The sequence below is a fragment of the Netta rufina genome, assembly GCF_964035555.1.
Source record: "Netta rufina genome assembly, chromosome: 3".
Classification (NCBI taxonomy): Eukaryota; Metazoa; Chordata; class Aves; order Anseriformes; family Anatidae; genus Netta; species Netta rufina.
Genome location: NC_140125.1, coordinates 23,446,139 through 23,464,202, shown reverse-complemented (window position 1 = coordinate 23,464,202; position 18,064 = coordinate 23,446,139). Strand labels below are relative to the sequence as shown.

General features: G+C 45.1%; 2 protein-coding genes across 3 annotated transcripts in view; both read right to left on the bottom strand.

The window, feature by feature from the left end:
- Positions 1 to 6,119: 6,119 nt before the first annotated feature.
- On the bottom strand, positions 6,120 to 9,893 carry LOC311207548 (required for drug-induced death protein 1). The gene is made up of 2 exons (XM_084283644.1): positions 9,602 to 9,893; positions 6,120 to 7,848 (listed from the first exon to the last, which is right to left on the bottom strand). Exons 1-2 carry the CDS (start codon positions 9,887 to 9,889, stop codon positions 7,729 to 7,731), a joined length of 408 nt encoding a protein of 135 aa, XP_084139770.1. The 5' UTR covers positions 9,890 to 9,893; the 3' UTR covers positions 6,120 to 7,728.
- A 3,320-nt stretch (positions 9,894 to 13,213) lies between these two features.
- MARK1 (microtubule affinity regulating kinase 1) overlaps positions 13,214 to 18,064 on the bottom strand; it is a 56,518-nt gene continuing 51,667 nt past the window's right edge. For both annotated transcript variants that reach the window (XM_084283299.1, XM_084283300.1), the window contains exons 17-18: positions 17,252 to 17,296; positions 13,214 to 15,137 (exon numbers count right to left, since the gene is read on the bottom strand). In XM_084283299.1, the coding sequence (XP_084139425.1) occupies positions 14,783 to 15,137; positions 17,252 to 17,296 (400 nt within the window). In that variant the 3' untranslated portion in view covers positions 13,214 to 14,782. The remainder of the gene's footprint in view (positions 15,138 to 17,251; positions 17,297 to 18,064) is intronic.

Here is an 18,064-nt window from a genome sequence, read left to right as displayed (position 1 = left end):
TAACTTCTTCAAACTGCAGGACGTCTGTGCTGAAATTCTCTGCACCAGTTCCTTGCCTCAGGCTGAATTTGCTTAAAACGTGACTGCTCAGTTGGAGGATTTGTGGTGTCAATCCCATGGCAAACTGGGGCTTTCTTGGTTGTACAAGCAGGCAATGGATCTTGCAAAGGAGTGTGGTCAGCTCAGAAGCATCCATGAGACAAATTGATAAAGTCAAATGAAAAAGTAAAAGTGCATTTAGATGCACTGATCGTTCTTCTAGAGGCAAATCTAGACTCTTTGTAGCAATGGATCAGTCAGAAGTCTAAGAAAGGTGAATTGTGAAGAAATATTTAAAGGATTTTGCTTGTTTCAAGTGAAAAATTACAAGTGACTGGGGATGCTGTAGGTCTTCAGATATGTGAACAGTGCAGTATATGGAAAGGCATAGACCCGACATACACATTTGGAAATGCTGAACTTGGGAGATTTGGGTGGACATTACAAATAAATTTGTAATGACAAAGACAGCAAAACATTGGCCTAGATGAGGAGAAAGGGTGTTAGGGTAGAGCTAAGTGGAAGCTAGGCTTGCCCCAGTGAAGGAGTTAACTGTCCCACACCAGGGACAAGCCAGGTATTTTTCCAGTGATTGCTAATTCCACAAAAGGTGGGGATGAGGGGGTGACACAGCTGAGTATGCAGTCATCTAACAATGGTTTAAGCCAAATACGATAAAAATGATGTTACACTCACACCCACACACAAATTGTGTCCTTTTTCCAAAGTCAGAACAAAAAATAAATAAATTCAGAAGATTCCTTCATAGAGAAGAGGGGAGGATAAAAGTGTTGCTGTTTCCTCTTACAATAATCAAGAAAATCAGAGTTTGGTGAGTCATGCACTAGAAATGAGCTCACTGAAATCAAATGTGGGGAAAAATCTCAGGTGAATAATTGGCGATGATAGAATTAAAAATAGTCTCACTAATGAGAGATGCCTTTTAATGGACTCAGAGCAATGAGGTAAGGGGGGCTTTTTTGTGAGGCTTTTCCTACACAAGGAATCATAAATACATAAAACCAGGCAGGTCAGTGGGGTGCTTTGTTCACTGGCCAGTTGTATAGGAAGATAATCCCACTAATGTGGGCTACTTATGCATGAATACTGGAGCTAGCGACTCCTGGGGCAGGTCCTTCCAGTCTGCTGGGCTTTGCTCCTCCTGTGTTTGAAATTACATGTCCTGTCTTCAGCAGCTGGGATCTCTCCAGTGGAGGATGAGATTCAGAAACAAAAAGTGGCTGGGGCTCATCCCCCTTCCTCCAGTGAGGCATCTTTCATAAGTGTTTTTAAGGTACTGCAAGAATCACAGAGGAAAATGTAATGTGTTTGGGGGTTTTGAAAGAAAAACAAAACAAAACCCAAGAACAACGTTCCCATGTCTTTACATTTGAAGCAGTTGCAAACGGGACTCAGAGCCTCGGTATTCAACGGGGTGGAAAACGCTGATATGCAGAGATGCACATTGCACTGCTGGGACCGAAAATCCTGAAGATCGCTGTTGTCAAACTGTGTGGCCTGCTTAGGGGAGGGCAGGAACCCCCCCCCCCCCCCGGGAGGAGGTGAGGCAGAACAATGAGTGAGGCTAACAAGGGTGGAAATCTCTTTTTTCCCAGGAGATGGCACTAAAGGACAATTGCCTTTCAACCAGCAGCGTTCAGTTCAGCGGAAACCTTGCTGAGGGCCAAACTTTCGTGCAGTTTGTGCTGACATCTTTGCGAGTTCCTCCCTGTTATCCGAAGCAAAATTTCATTCTGCGTTTTTAGGAAGGGATAGTGAAGGGTGAGGATACCTTTCCTCTACATCTCCATACAGGAGGTAAATATAAGCTGGGAGAGGTGCCAGGTCTCCTCTAGTCCAACCTGCTCACAGCGGGGTCAACATGGAATTTAGACTGGGTTGCTCTGCTCTTTGTAGTCATGCCTAGAAAGTCTCATGAGATAGAGACCCCCGAGCCTCCCAGGACAGCCTCTTCTCATGCTTAATTATCATATTCGTTAATTTGTTTTCTTTTATCCAGCTGATGACCATTGTCCCTTGTTGTCCAGCTGTGCACCTCAGTAAAGACCCTGGCTCGATCTTGTGTGCAACCCCATCTTTGGTATTGATGGGGTTTGGTATTGATGCTGGTGAGTCTCTCCTGAGCCTTCTCTCCTCCAGCTTGACAAGCCCGGAGCCCTGAGCTTTTCATCAGAGATGCAGGATCCAGGAAAGAGCATCACCCTTGCTGAGCACAGCCTGCACTTTACTCCCAAACAGCTCTGGCAGCCTGATACCACCTCCTGCAAGGACAAGGAAAGGGAGATTTTTCTTTCATTTTCTTCTTTTAATCATCTCCATTATTCTACATGCTATCTAGGCTCTCTATTGCTCCTTGAAGAAAAAAAAATTCCAAAGCTCTCCATGTACAGGTAACTGCAGCAGCTTTGCACAGATTTTAAGACCAGTCTTACCTCATGAGAGGAAGGGGGCTTAGGATGCAAAGAAAAGAGGTGGCTGACAAAACCTGCCCCCCTGCCAGTCCCATGGAAGAGTGTAGGACAGAAAGGCCATTCATCCCTGCAGTGAACCTTGGCTTGTGGCTGGCAAAGTCCTGGGAGCACCTGAGTGAGGTGGTGCTGTGTGGTACAGATTTCCCTGGTCACGGCACTTCAAAAGCAGGCCATGCCAGAGCACTTCCTCACTGCTAGCGTTGCGGGACAAAGGACAATAGCTGTTAGGCCTCTGCCATTTCCTCAGAACCTATGGTAAGCTGAAGCAGTAATTAAATGCTCTGGCAAAAAAAAAAAAAAAAAAAAAAAAAAAAAAAAAAAAACACACAGCAGAAATGAGCTTTGTTCTGCTCCGTGACTCACTGAGCAGCGCTGGGGATTTTCATTTTACAAGCGACCTGCTGGGCTGTCGGGAAGCGGAGTCCATTTCTGAGAGAAACTTGGGAGAGGTGGGTGCTCCTTGCCACTCCTGCATATATATATCCAACTTCCTGAACTTATTTGTGTTGCCATGCATTATAAAACATGGTGAAAGGGGTAGAAATGTGAAGGGAACCAGATAGCACCATACCATACCATACCCCTGAAAACCTACACCTGCTTGGTGCAGCAATGGGTAGAGTTGCAAAGTGAGGGCCTGAAGGTAGGCATGCACTTCATCCAGCTCCAGCGTCAAAGCAAATCTTCCCCAGAGCCACCACGTCCCACCTTTTTCTATGAGAGAGTCCAACACCCATTTGAGAGGCTAAAAGGATCTTGGAGAACAAGGCTGAGGGCAACCCCCATTAATAAAATAGCCTGCCTATGCCTAAAAGCTCCTTGGTGAGACAGATTTTCTGGGTTCTGCTGTTGGAGCTGGGCTGGTGAAGGGAGTAGCAAGCCCTCAGGCCTCAGCTTGGCTTCACAAATGCACTGCACTCACTGAGGAGTGAATTACTGATTAAGCAGAACCGATAAGCAGCAGTAATTGGTAGCCTCAGTGAGACAGAGTTCACTTTGAGGAAGAAAATAGTCTTGCATGAATCACCATGTTTTATTGCCACAGCTTACTTTTTCTTTTTCTTTCTCTTCAGTGTACCCTCAGCAAGTTTGCAGACAATACCAAGTTGTGGGGAAGTATCAATCTGCCAGAGGGTAGGAAGGCCCTTCAGAGAGACCTGGACAGGATGGGTCAAGGAGCAGAGGCCAATGGGATGAGGTTCAACATGGCCAAGTGCCGGGTCCTGCACTTTGGCCACAACAACCCCATGCAGTGCTACAGGCTTGGGGCAGAGTGGCTGGAAAGCTGTGCAGAGGAAAAGGATCTGGAGGTGCTGATTGATGCTCGCCTGAACATGAGCCAGCAGTGTGCCCAGGTGGCCAAGAAGGCCAAAGGCATCCTGGCTGTGTCAGGGGTGGTGCAGCCAGCAGGAGCAGGGAGGTGATCGTCCTCCTGTACTCTGCTCTGGTGAGGCCGCACCTCGAGTGCTGTGTTCAGCTTTGGGCCCCTCACTACAAGAAGGACATCAAGGCCCTGGAGCGGGTCTAGAGCAGGGCTACGAAGCTGGTGAAGGGCCTGGAGCACAAGGCCTGTGAGGAGCGGCTGAGGGAACTGGGGTTGTTTGGTCTGAAGAAGAGGAGGCTCAGGGGAGACCTCATTGCTCCCTACAACTGCCTGAAAGGAAGGAGTGGGGAGCTGGGGGTTGGCCTCATCTCACAGGTAACTAGTGATAGGACTAGAGGGAATGGCCTCAAGTTGAAGCAGGGGAGGTTCAGGTTGGGAATGAGGAGACATTTCTCCTCAGAAAGTGCAGTCAGGCACTGGGACAGGTTGCCTGAGAAGGAGGTGGAGTCACCGTCCCTGGGGGTGTTCAAGGAAAGGCTGGACGTGGTGCTTAGGGAAATGGTTTGGTGGGTGACATTTGTGGTAAGGGGATTATTGGACCAGATGACCTTGGAGGGCTTTTCCAACCTTAATGATTCTCTAATTCTGTGATTCTCTTTCTTCGTTTTTGATCTATTTTAGAGACAGTGTTCTGCAGGTGGCTCACCAATATGCACCGAGTTTTCCTTTCCTCAGGCTCACTACTTTTACCTATCATTCTGGGCCTGCATGGATGGCAACAAAACTATTCCCTTAAAGTCGCACCATGTGAGCAGAGGCCATACGTCAGCAGAAAAAAAGTCAGTGGTAAGCTCTGTGCTGAGCAATTTACGAGCTAAAGTTCATGTTTACCTTTGTGGAAAGTCCCTGCCCTGAAAGGGTTGGACCCTGCATGGGGCAGTGAGGGGGAGTTCTTTCTGTGTAGAGGACACATGGAGCACTGCGCTCAGCTCTGGGGCCTCCAGCACAAGGACAGGGACCTGTTGGAGTGAGTCCAGAGGAGGGCCACAAAGTGCTGGAGCACCTCTCCTATGAAGACAAGCTGAGTTGGGGCTGCTCAGCCTGAAGAAGGCTCCAGGGAGACCTTATAACGGCGTTCCAGTATCTGAAGGGGGCCTGCAGAAAAGCTGGGGAGGGACTCATGCCAGGGAGCATAGGGATAAGACAAGGGTGAGTGGCTTTAAACTGAGAGTGTAGATTTAGATTAGGTACTAGGAAGAAAATGTCTGTTCAGAGGGTGGTGAGGCACTGGCACAGGCTGCCCAGAGAATCTGTGGATGCCCCATCCCTGCAGGTGTTCAAGGCCAGGCTGGATGGGGCTTTGGGCAGCCCAGTCTAGTAGAAAGTATCCATGCCCATGGCAGGGGGGGTGGAACTAGATGATCTTTAAGGTCCCTTCCACCCCAAGCCATTCTGTCATTCTATGATTCTGTGATGACATGTGGACGAATAGGTGGGCATGCACTTCACAAAGAAAATGGAGATGCATCCTGGATGTATGGGTGCATCCAGAGAGTTGCAGACAACAGCTCAGTGTTCAGGTGGAGCCCAGTGATGAGTGGTGTTCCTCAGGGGTCCGTACTGGGACTGACGCTGTTTAGTATCTTTAGTAATGTCACAGACAGTGGGATCAAGTGCACTCTCAGCAAGTTTGCTGATGACACCAAGCTGGATACTGGAGCGAAAGGATGGCATCCAGAGCGACCTTGTCAGGCTGGAGAGATATTAGGGTGAAAATCTTTATTCAGAGGGGGGTAAGGTGCTGGAACAGGTTGTTCAGAGAAGCTGTGGATGCCCCATCCCTGGAGGTGCTCAAGGCCAGGCTGGATGGGCCTCTGAGCAACTTGGTCTAGTGGGAGGTGTCCCTGCCCATGGCAGGGGGTTGGAATTATGGGATCTTTAAGGCTCCTTACAACTCAAAGCATTCTGTGATCCCTCCAACATTGCTTTATTCATAAAATATGAATCAGTTATATTTTTTTTAAAGACCACTACAAAACATATAGTGGTATAACAAAGTTCAAAATTAATCCCCAAACATGCTGACTGTTGTGACCTGTGGGTTTTAGGACCGCTCTGTTCCCACTGCAGAATATGGAGCAGTTATCCATACCCTCTGGCGCACTGGTGGGGCAGATCAAAGGCACAGGTCTGCCCACGCAGGGAAGCTCAAGAAAGTTGCAACTAGAAGCCACCACTGTCCTCTGCAGTCAGCTTTCTATACCTTGTCTTTCCTGAGCGTTTGTTTCATCATAGCCTGGACTCCAGCCCTGTCCCCCTAGGAGAGGGCTGAGGCCACAAGCAGAACAATGCAGGGAAGTTTACACGGCAGCTTCCCCTCTCTGCTTGGGCCATGGCTGAGAAGCTCCTCGCTTGTGTGCACGCTTATGTGCCTAGTTAATCACAGCACAAGGATCACATACTTTTATTTACAGTCCAGTTAGAAAAGAGCACTAAAAAAATACTTTTCCATCCTTCTTTTCCAAATCCATTCCATTTGCTACATTTAAAAGAAATACAGTCCAGTGTGCTAAGACATGCAGTTCCCCTCCATTCAGAAAAGGCAAAGAAATCAACCGAGCAGCATTTGTTACATCTCAATTCCTTGATTACAAAAACACTATCAAGACTACAAAGATCTATAATACAGAGATAGTGCTAGTGGGGAAATCATTTACTGCTACCATGAAAGACTGATGTGGGAGGGAATTAAAAAAAAAAAACAACAACAACAACAATTCACAGAATCCTGAAGGCCCTTAAAAATACTTGTTCCTGTATCATCAACAGGAGATTTATATCCCTCGGGGTGTGACATGGAAGCTGTTCCATCCAGCGCTGACATCCTCTGGCTACAACTTCCACATATGGAAACGGAGCCAGCAGGTTACTTGGCCCCACTCTTATACAAAACACGCTGCCCTAAACGGCACGTGTAGTTTTTTCAGATGCAGCTTGTGATTTATTTTTTTTTTCCCCTCCCAATGAACACCACAGAGCTGGGTGTTCTTAAAGCCTCAGTTTCTAGAGTCAGGTACATTAGATATAAACCATGTCTAAAAAAACACTATGTGTATTTCACAGCAGCAGAGGGAAGTTTTAACATATTAATCACAGTGAACCTCTAATGCCCCAAAATCAGAAGACAAACACACCTTGTTTCTTTTCTGGATTTTTACAGCAGTGCTAAGACTTAAGGGCTCATGATTGCCAGTGTTTGAGATGAACAACAGTGATGCAGCAAAGCTCACCATGTCTCAGATCACAGCCCATTTATATCCACGTATATCTTTACATATACTCAATTTTAACCATCTCAGAAAAAGACACAAGAAGCCAAAGGCTACCTCTTACTGATCCTTCCTTACCTGTTTCCTCCACAGCTTTGACTGTCAGACTCAACTCTCATGTTGAGATTCAACTCAGCTCCCCCTGTCAGACTCAACTCTCATGCACCCCCCAACCACCACCCTCATCCTCTACTTCCCTTCACTTCTCTGTCCCTCATCTACCTGCTTTTCCATCCATCCTCGGCTCCTTTTCACACGTAACTTTAGACAACCAGTGCATGTCTGTCACCACTCTTCAGCTCAGTTAGTCCACAATTACTTCCATGTCCTTGCATTTCTTTGACCCCATCCAATTTTAAAGGTTGAAAAGCGCTGGAGATTTTTGCAGGAAAGAGCACCGGGTCCAGGGAATTGGGTTGCAGGAGGGGGTCAGGGCTGTGCATGTCCAAGAGGTTTCTCAGATACAGTCTTAGATGATGATTTAATCCTAAAAAAGCCAAAACAGCCGCAGTCTTCTGGAAAAGGCTCGTGCTCACCCTGTGCTCTAGCGGACGAGCGATGCCACCTGCACGGCCACCCCGAAGGGAGCGGAGTAGGCTGCTGCCAGTCCTTGCAAGCCGACCACCAAGTAGCGACATCCTTTCTGCAGGGCTTTGCCGACGTTCTTCAGGGAGAGATGTGGGAACAGGGGGGGAAAAAAAGGACAGGTAATGGAAAATAGCTTGCCATAAAATTGTTGCAACAGCCTCCTTCACACAGTGTCCCCAACCCCAAAATAGACTTCTCTCACAGCTGATGAGGGCTTCAGCATGGAGCAATGTTTTACCATCTATTTTTACATATAAATACACACCCACAGAGCGGAGCGGATGCAGCCTCCACAGGAAGTAAGGCTTTTATGTGGATTTCCATTCAGGAATATAAAAAGTTTAAGTTCCTACCTAGTACGTGTGTCCCACAAACACATGCCCTGAGTAACTTTGTGTGCTTTAAGTTGCAAACAATGTGCCAAAACAAGAATGTTTTGACCCACCTTCACCTCTGTGTTTAAAAAGTCATGTGTGCCTGAGAGAAAACTTGCAACGGATTATTAAAACTATAAACCTGATTAATTTAAGTTTCACTTTCAATGGTTTTTACTCATGACTGGGGAATTAATACAAGGTGAGTCAGTTTGGGGAAAAATCCAATCTAACTGTTAGTTACACTTTATGGTTGCCTGGGACTAGATCAGAATTGCCTCTTGTAACCTGAAAAACACTGCAATGGGAGATTATTTTCACACATCATGAAATCAGTGAAATCCAGTCAGTATCTATTATGTCCCCAAGATTTCTTGAAGCTTGTACAACGGTACTGACACAGGAAAGCCTTCCGCAATGCCAAATGCCATTGTATTTGCACCTCTGGAAACTTACTGGGAGTCAAGACAGCAAAATGGAGGGGACTGGAGGAGGAGACGTGGGGCTGTTCCCGTCTCCGCCCGCCCCTGCCCTGCTGTGTCGCACCGCAGGCTCCTTTACTCCTTCCCGCACCGCACACAACTGACTTACCCCGGCCTCACCCGCGCTTACACAACTTGTTCTTTCCTGGCAAAGCCAAGCCCTGCAAACCCTCCCGGCAAAGCTGGAGCCTGGGCAGTACAGAGGCAGCATCCCAGAGCTGCCGTGTGCCCTGAGCACTTTTACCAGCTCCTTCACACCAGAGCACCGCAGCACGGCCGCACGCTCCCAAAGCCCCTCTACGAGAACCAGACGCGTGCTGTGAGCCCTCCTGAGCTAAGGCTGCTTCTTGAAGCGTGCTTCCTGCAACTGGGAAGCCAAACTCGGAGCAGCAAATCCATCACCAGAGGCTGAAGTAAGCGGTTCCCATCCGTCCCCGCTCTGTGAAGCTGAAATACTTGCAGGGCAGCTCGCAACTATGCTGCCGTCCGTAAAGTCTGAGGAGATTCAGAGCTAAGTAACTTTGCCAAGCTGACTGGAGTGCTTTGGATGCCTCACTTCCCAAGCATATCTTTAACAAAATCATGTGGTTTTTTTTTTTAAGAATGGGGCAGAAAGCCTGTTGTCAGACAGACGTCTGCGCTCCCTCAGGTGGGAAATGATCCCAGACACCGGGACAGGACCTTCCTGCGCACACTGAAACTATTTGTTGCTACAACTGCACAAGTCGTAGAAGTATTCAAGTAACACGAACAAGGGAAAATAACCAAATTAATAATCAAAACAAGCTCTTCTTATCAGCCCTTTCCTAACCACAGCCTGCGGAGCGGAGGCTGCGGGGCCGCCGGCCGCCCTTCCACGCAGGAAGGCAGCAACAACCCCGACCAAACGGCGGCCGGGAGACGGCAACACCTCGCGTGTTTTTGGCTTGGATTTGCCCTCCCCCGGCCCCCAGGCTCCCCAGACCGCCCTCACCTTGCCGTACTTCTTCAGCCGCTTGCTGTAGGGCCGCTTCCCCGCGGGGGCCGGCGGCCGCAGCGGCTGGTAGGCGTCGGGCAGGAGGGCGAAGCGCACCGCCCTGCCGCCCGCCCCGGCCAGCTCCGCGTCCCGCTCCGGGTCCCGCTCCGGGTCCCGCTCCGGGTCCCGCGGGGGCCCCGCTGCCACCCCCGCCGGCTCCTCGTCCTCCTCCGGGCCGCTCAGGATGCGGACCCGGTCATCGCCGGGCCCCCGCCGGGAGAAGCGGCCCCGCGCCCCCACCGTCATGGTGCTGCCGCCGCCGCCGCGCAGGTGTGGCCCGAGGCGGCCGCTGCCCCTCCCGGGGCGGGACCCGGCCCAGGACCCGGCCCCGGCCCCGTGTCGGTGCCACCAGGGCCCGTGGTGAGGCCACCTCGCTCCCCGCCGGGCCTGCAGCCAGGTGCTGGGGTTGTGTGTGTGCCTGGACAGCCCCGGCGCTGCGGGCAGTGAGGCACAGTGGCACCGCAGCTTCACTCCCAAGTGCCAGCTTCAACAGCTTTCAGGTGGCAGAGAGCCTGAAACTTGGCTACCGCATGCTTTGATGCAGCACTTTCGCGTTTAATGTGCTTCTGGGCATCCTGATGGATGAAGTAAGGTTTGATGCTGAAGTGCCAGCGCTGAGAAATAAAATATCAAAAACCCAGAAGCAGCTGTTGAACGGGATCTGTCGTCTTGCTAACCTCAAGCTACCTTGAATATTCTCCAGGGAAAAACAAACAAATTAAAAAAGCATTGATTATATTTCTGGGGATTTTAAAAGTGTTTGCATCTATTATTATTCATAGACCTGTTACTGAGCAAAGATAGCAAAAGATCACCTGCTTTCTCGAGAGGGGAAGGCCCTTCCACACATCTGCACCCAACGTGTTTGTTTCATTATCCTGAATTCAGGCATCAAAAACTCAGAGAATGATCACCTCTCAATGAGGATCTGCTGTCTCAGGTTGCTTGGCAGCAGAGGAAACCCAACATCATGTTCTCCAAGATTAGGAGCTCCAAGGCACCTCTTGGGTGTAGGCCACTGGGTATCCAGTCTCCTATCCAACAGCTCCTAGGGTTTCATTGTAACTAGGTGGCGTTACTGATGGCACTTAGTTCTCAAGCATTATTTTTTGTCCACAGAAGCAGGAGTCCTTTTAAGGACCTGCAGAAATTTTAATGTTTTCAGCTGGGCTGCATGAAAAAGGACATATACAGTTTGAAAGTATCTGCATGCCTTACATCAAGAAAGCAAGCAAAAAAGCAACCCCAAAACAGAAGAGTGGAACCACGCTGTAGTCTAACTGCTCAAATCCCCATACTCCCCCCAAGCCAAACCTGCCCCCCAAAACACAAGTACAATCAAAGACATCTGAGGAGCTGAGAGATCCCTATCCCCTCTGTGGTGGAGTGGCTCTTACCCCAGCTCGGCTGTGGTCCAAGATTAACTGATACCACATCCCCCTTCTATCACCAGTGGGCAACAGCCATAACAGGTGAGTACAAACAGGGGCTCCCCGATCTCACTTTGCAGCCAGGGGTCTGGGAAGTACCAGAACCGTACATTCTGGAAGGTAGGGGAATGGCGCAGTTGGAGGAAAACAGCAAAATTGCCTTATCTGAACCATGGCCAGGGCGGAAAAGTACTGACCAGCAATCGTCTTGCGGTCCTATAAATAGTGGTGCTAAGCAAAGAGCCCCTTGAGCTCTCCAGGGATCACAGTAGGCTGTGACCCTCGGTCTCCCCCTGAGCTGGGATGCCTCTCAGGGTATATTTCATGAGGATCAGGATCATCCGCTGACAAACACAGAGGAAGAAGGGTGAGGAATTCATCAGAATGTGAGGGAAGCCGAAAGTGTGTAATCAAATTTTGAACCCCCCCCCAATACCCTCCAGTAAGTCTCATGTGAACCTTGCCATTCTCCCATCTTTAACTAAGTTACTCTTTCAATTGTTACTTATGTTGAATCATTGTGTTAAATTGACTAATGATTAAGCGTAATCTAATCTTGTGATTTACCATAAAATATTATTAAATTGCCAGTAAATGAAAGTTGTGTGTGCAATATCTACTCGCGACACCCTCCAAGATCTGCAGAACAAGGTGGCATTTAACTTTCAGATTTCTCAAGTTAAAGCCATGCTGATAAAATGCCACACTGATCCTCTCTCCCAGGAAAGTCAAGCTACATTTCAGATCCCGGTGGTCTTAGCCCCCCTCCCACACCCAAAGAGTAACTCGTGTAGTAGCTACGTAACAAAGCAGCTGTTGAGGGGCTCAAAAATCAGGCACTGAGGACACAATATGCAGTGCCTTACTGATTTCCACACTTAAGTACACGCTGCTTGCCAATAAAACCAGCAGTTCTGATAATTCTCTTCCTTGGACCTTTGCATCTCATTCCTGCCAGTAACAGGACAAGCTGAATGACGTGTCTGGGTGCAGCACAGCCACAACTTCTGCACTCAGATTGTGCCCTTGCTGAGGCATTTCATGACAAAATGCTGTAGAGAACATAACTTAGCTCACGACTGAAGTAGTAACTTCCAACAAGGCACAAAAAAAAAGATGGTATTTAACGGGATTTGGGAATCAGCACAATTTCATGCTGCTGGCAGTTACTGGCTATAACACTATTTGCAAAACTGTCCCTTTCCATACAGAAATATTAAATTGGCAGTGGGATGCTATAAGCGTTTCACGGGAGAGCAGAACTAAGATCTGTAATCCCTGTCCTCTTGAAGTGCTACCTGTATTGTAAGGAACATCAATCCATCTCCTGTTACATGAAGCGATGAACGCCAGTAACAATCTGGGGCCAAGTCAGCCCGGTGAAAACACAGCCTGCAAAGCAGGAAGCTGTCGTAAGCACTTAATCTACCGTCTCAGAGTATGACCTACATTTTTTTTTCACTGAACCTTCTGAAAAGGCAGAGGGTTTTGTTTCATTACTAAGTCCAGGCATGATCTCTGATTCATTTCATGGTTATACCCTAGTGGTGTATTTTCAAGGATAAATGGACATTTGCGGGTCAACTGAGCAGATACATAAACCCTTCCTGAGACCGACTTCTGATGAATTTCTGGAAAGGCTCCCAGACATCCCTTTCTAAGCAGCAGTAAGCCACTGACATTTTCAGGAGACTGCAGAAGCACAGAACTGAGGCAATGCTAATCCTGAATTACCATGGAGGGTAGGAAGTCTGAGCTCGGTAGGAAGCCCTGAGGCTCGGGCTCACCTCCTCCATCACGTCAGGCACTAATACCATGGAGGGTAGGCAGTCTTCACACTAAAACGCTCGCAGACATAATGCGCACCTGCAATCAGAAACCTTTAGACTACACTGGCTAACTGCAGTAAATATTGCACTTTTATAAAGGGCCAACACCAAGTACTTTAGTATGAGAACTGTTCAAGTAAGTTTTAATAGAGTGCACCAGTGAATCAAGATGACTTGCATTGGATTTTGTTTCAATGAACATCAGATAAAATAAAAAAAAGGGGGCTACAGTTCTTTCTTTCCAAACATCACCCTTTTTCTAAGGCAACAATACACGTCCATTTCAGAACATAACTGTTACAGAGGAAAGCTACATCACAGTACAGTATGTAAAGTCCATCTCGGTCAAGAAGCCATTACTGAATGGCACACTTACTACACTTACAGCCTTCTAACTTAGGGTTACAGAGTTTACCACAGTTTTTTTTTAATTTTTATTTTTTAAAGTGACAATTTCTTAATGAACTTTCTATTCTTCACAAGAGTGTGCAGATGGGGCCCATATGTTGATATTACAGTAATTACGACATTAAATAACATTGCACAACCAACCTCTATGGTTAATTCAGTACAAAATAACAAGTATTAAAATGTACCAGTACTAGTGGTTTTACATAGTTTATAATCGTTAATTATGAAGGAAAAAAATGTGTTTTTTTTTTTCTCTTTTCTGTAGGCAAATGCCTAATTACAAAGCTGCACATTACAGGCATAATGATGTGGAATAAATACAAGAAATCTGGTAAAATATTAAACACAAACAGGTTACATGGGAACAAACTGTACAACCACAAAAGCATAAATCAACAATTTATCATTATAAACAATGTATGTTTAGCTGTAAAATATTATGTGGAATTGCATGTACTCTTTGGGGGCACATATTCCAAAAGCCAAGCTAATTCCTGAGGTGGTATTATTAACTTATACAATTGGTCAACATTTCAGATTATCTTGTGCTATTAAACAGTCCCAATATTAATATACTTCCATAAAATGGAATTTATAGTATTCTGAAGGCAGCAAACAAGTGATATTTTACACCATGATATTCAAATGAAATTATTACGGTTCTGCATTTTGGTGCTACATTTGTTAATGGGCCATGGGAGTAAGCACTGTAATTTGCAGACAGAACATCACTTACGCCTGGTTTCTGTTCCCCCAGAGCTCTGAGCTGGCCCAAGGCAAACCAAAGTTTTTAAACTGTAAGTGCCAACACTGTAAACGTTTGTATTTCAACTAAACACTGTCCAATAACAAGGATAAGAGCCAAAGATAAGCAGGAACAGTCTTGTGTAGAACAAAAGCCGATTTATTCATCGACTTTTGGTTCAAATCACGAACAATCTTTAAATAATTAAAAATGGTCATGCTACAGTTGTGAAAACTATTTTTGTGCATTTGACTCAGGACACAAGTTTGTTTTTTTGTTTTCTTTTTTTGTTGTTTTCTTTTTAAAAAAACAAACGCATGATAAAGGTAAGACTTATAAAACCACCAAAAATGTAAATGATAGAGAAGAACTTTTCCAACTCAAAGCATCAAACATACATTTCTGTGCAGAAATCTAGACAACTATACAAGATCTGAATTTAAGCAGTCATCTTTTTATTATACAACTCTATGAACATAAAATGAACAGAATGCTCTATATACTTACCTGTACATGTGAACATAACTTCTTCAGCTACAGTTTTTTAATATAGGTCATACTGGATTTAACTTTACAATTCTGAATAACTATGTATAACCTTATTGCAATAAGGGCAATTTCTACATGGGGAGTTTCACAGGCCAATCACATTAGGCGTAACCAGTACATTCAAAGTGTAGATCATGTATGAATCTTCCCTGATCCCAGAAAATTTAGTTTCTCTTTACAGCTTAAGCTCGTTTGCTATCTTGGATGCAATGTTCTTAAATGCAATAGAAGTCCCAGATATTCTCTTGAAACGAACTCCATTGAGTGACAATCGTGGCAGTTTGCAGACCTCCATCTCCCACTGAACAAGGCTATCTTGTCGTGCATCACCATGAACGCAGAAGAGCAAGAACCTCTCTTTTTGTTCATAATCACAGTTATTAGCATCTAACACTTTCCGAATCTCTCTCATCATATCGTTCGGGTCCATAGAACTAGTGGTCTTCATACTCCACGTGAACCGCAAGGAACGTGGCTTCGAATCTTTGCTATCCTCCTTTTCCCTGTCTTTTGGCTCTCCAGAAACACTCCTGGAAGAAGTGACATATAGAACAGTCAAAAGTGAAAGCAGTACAACCAAGAGAAAGAAGAGAAAAACAGTTCTTGAACAGGGGTTTCTAAACTGCAACTGACACACCACTACACTAGTCACATGCAAGCTAATCCAAAGCATTAAATGGGTACTATTGGAAGAGTTGTGCACCATCTCCTGCACTCAAGTGCAATTTGGCACAGCACTGGGAGCTGCTGCCAGCACTGGTTCAGCTACCAGTGGTGACACGCGAGCAAATGGCACACACACAAGTTTGGAAACCCCTGCTCTAAAGCATTCTGATGACAACATATGTAATGATAACTGCAGACAAACATTACTCCATACTGCTCCAAAGAAAGTGGAATCTATGTAAAGCATGACTGAAGTTCTGCTGATTTCATGATCTGCAGCATGCCATACACCAACAAAACTGAAGTTGAGGGACACAATCCCGAGGCATAAATCATACTGTAAAAGCAGCAGAGGAAATAACCCCACCCTGCAATTCACAAGTCTTCACTTAATTTCCCCTCACCTTTTTTCACTCTTCCCCCTTTTCTCATTTGTCTATTTTTGACCTCTCTCTGGTTCAGAAACCTTATCATGATGTGCTTTATTTCAACTGATGAAGCAGAATTTTGTGCTTCACCACAAACACACTTTGCTTGTCACCGACTGAGAAACCCAGCCAACAGCTTTTTTTTTTTTTTTTTTTCACCCCCGCAGAAGGAACAGTGGCTTGTAGACAGTTTTTTAGCTGATAAAATGACTTGGACAAAATTCCAAGTACGTAACTCCCAGTAAGTGTTCTTGCAATAACACTTCCTTACCATTGTAAAAAGTATTTTGAGAAACAGCACTAATTATTTTAGAGTTTCAAGTTATTCTACAGCCAACTATTTCTGTTCTTGTCCCAGGTATTTCAGATGCCTGATACCTCCCCATCCATCACTGGGAAAAGTGAGGGGGGAAAGGTGCTGCTCTCATTTTGTCTATAAGCTGTTGCTATTCAGAGAGGAGCCAAAATAAACATTTTTAATTTAACTTTCATCGTGAACCCCTGAGAACCACATCAACACTATGGGATAGAGCATGATAGGGATAGGATCTCAAACAACTTTTAGCCCAAAACAGACAATGTAGGATGAGAAAAAGTAGAGGAAGCTAGAGAATGAAAGCAAGAACTGAAAGCAACTTCACACTTAATTTCATTTCAACATTTGATTGATCTCTTTTCCCTTTCTATTTCAAGACTATACAGCTAGTAGACTTTAATGTAGGTAAAACATGCTGTGCATTAAATAATGTATCCCATTAATAATCTGCTTTTATTTTTTTAAATAAACATTTACTGGCTCTGTTTTGAAAATTAAGTCAACGACTTTGCGTACTTGACCAGTTTAGAATGCGAACTGCAATGCCTGTTCTTCAGATAGCATAAAAAGAAAAAGGTTACGCACTATGCTAAGCACACCAAAAATGCAGAATAAAATGCTGAAAGATGGCAAAGGAGCAGATATATTGGAAAATGAGCATATGAAGGAATCACCTACAGATTTGTGTTAGGCAGTTGCCATACAAATTCAATGTTTAGCAATCACCACCCTTTTTTGTCTGAATGTCACTTAGTTTCTCAGTGCAAAGTGGCATTCATTTCTCAGGCACTGTAGGATCTTTACTTCTGGCAACCAGCAGCTTTAGTAATAAACAAAATATGTAACTACAGTAAAAATTTAATATACACATATATACAAACACACACACAAATTATACTATGTTTTCTACTGAAACCAGAAGTAAACACCATGAAATATTTATAAGCCAAAGCATGATTTTAAGTGCCTAAATAATTAGTTTACTCTTACAGGGGGCATTATTATTCAAAAGAATATTCTTAAATTAGGTTTAATGTTAACGTACTTTGCAAAAAAGCAAGAATGATGGGTAAAGGCCCTCACCAAAACCCCTCCCACCCCAATCCATAACATTTTTAAAATGCAGATTACTTGAGTTCTATTCTATTTTACATCCTGATTTAAAATCTTTAAGAAATCACTTAAAGCTTGATGCAAAAGATCTAGGAGCGAAGTATTAATAGTGGCTCCTCACCTTGAGGTGTCAGTTCTGCCACTGGCTTCGCCTTCACTTGGATCCCTCAAAACAAAGTTAAGGTTGAGATTCAATGATAAAGGTGAAAAATAAAAAGTTAAGAATAACCTACATCTAGTACAATGTTAAATAGCTACTGAACAAAAAAAAAAAAAATCAGCATAATAATGTCAAACCTAATACTGTTTAATAGTATTTTTTCACATCTGTAATTTTAATTTCCCTTTATGATACCTTCACCTCTTTCAGCTCTGACACATAATAGTTAAGATTTTAATTTTCCTTTTTTTTTTTAAACTTGTGGTAAAATTAACATGTTGTTCTCAACCTACTGCAGACAGAGCAATTGCCACACGTAAGTCCAGCAAGCACGAACAGCAGTCAGCCAGGGTGGTCCAGGGGGGCTCCGCTCTGTACCCTTTTGAGCCAGGCTTTTCAGTCCCGAAAGCACTTAGGTGCATGCCCACGCTTAAATAGACTCACATCATTAAAGATAAGGCATGCCTAAGAGTTTGCAAGACCAAATGTTTGGGGCCCAGTTCAGAAAGGTTACTTCAACATCTGCTCAACTTTAAGCACATCAGCTGTTATACTGATTTCAGTAGGATTACTGGTGAGCTGTAAGTTAAACATATCTTTTCCATCTTGTTGAATTACAGGTTGTACTTTATAAAGGAACTACTTTGTATTGTGCCTTTTTAGTCTGGAGCAGCTTGAAAAACATTCACAGGCTGTACAAGCAACCTAGGTACGCTCCTAATGCTGCAGTGCAAACATTTTGAGAACACAATTATAATTAGCTTATTAATTTAA

Bases quoted from the DNA above. Each gene is read 5' to 3' on its own strand.
- LOC311207548 (XM_084283644.1), bottom strand. From the start codon at position 9,889: ATGACGGTGGGGGCGCGGGGCCGCTTCTCCCGGCGGGGGCCCGGCGAT. The intron at 7,849-9,601 runs GTGAGGGCGGTC...CTCTCCCTGAAG, and splicing joins GGCTGAAGAAGTACGGCAAG to AACGTCGGCAAAGCCCTGCA.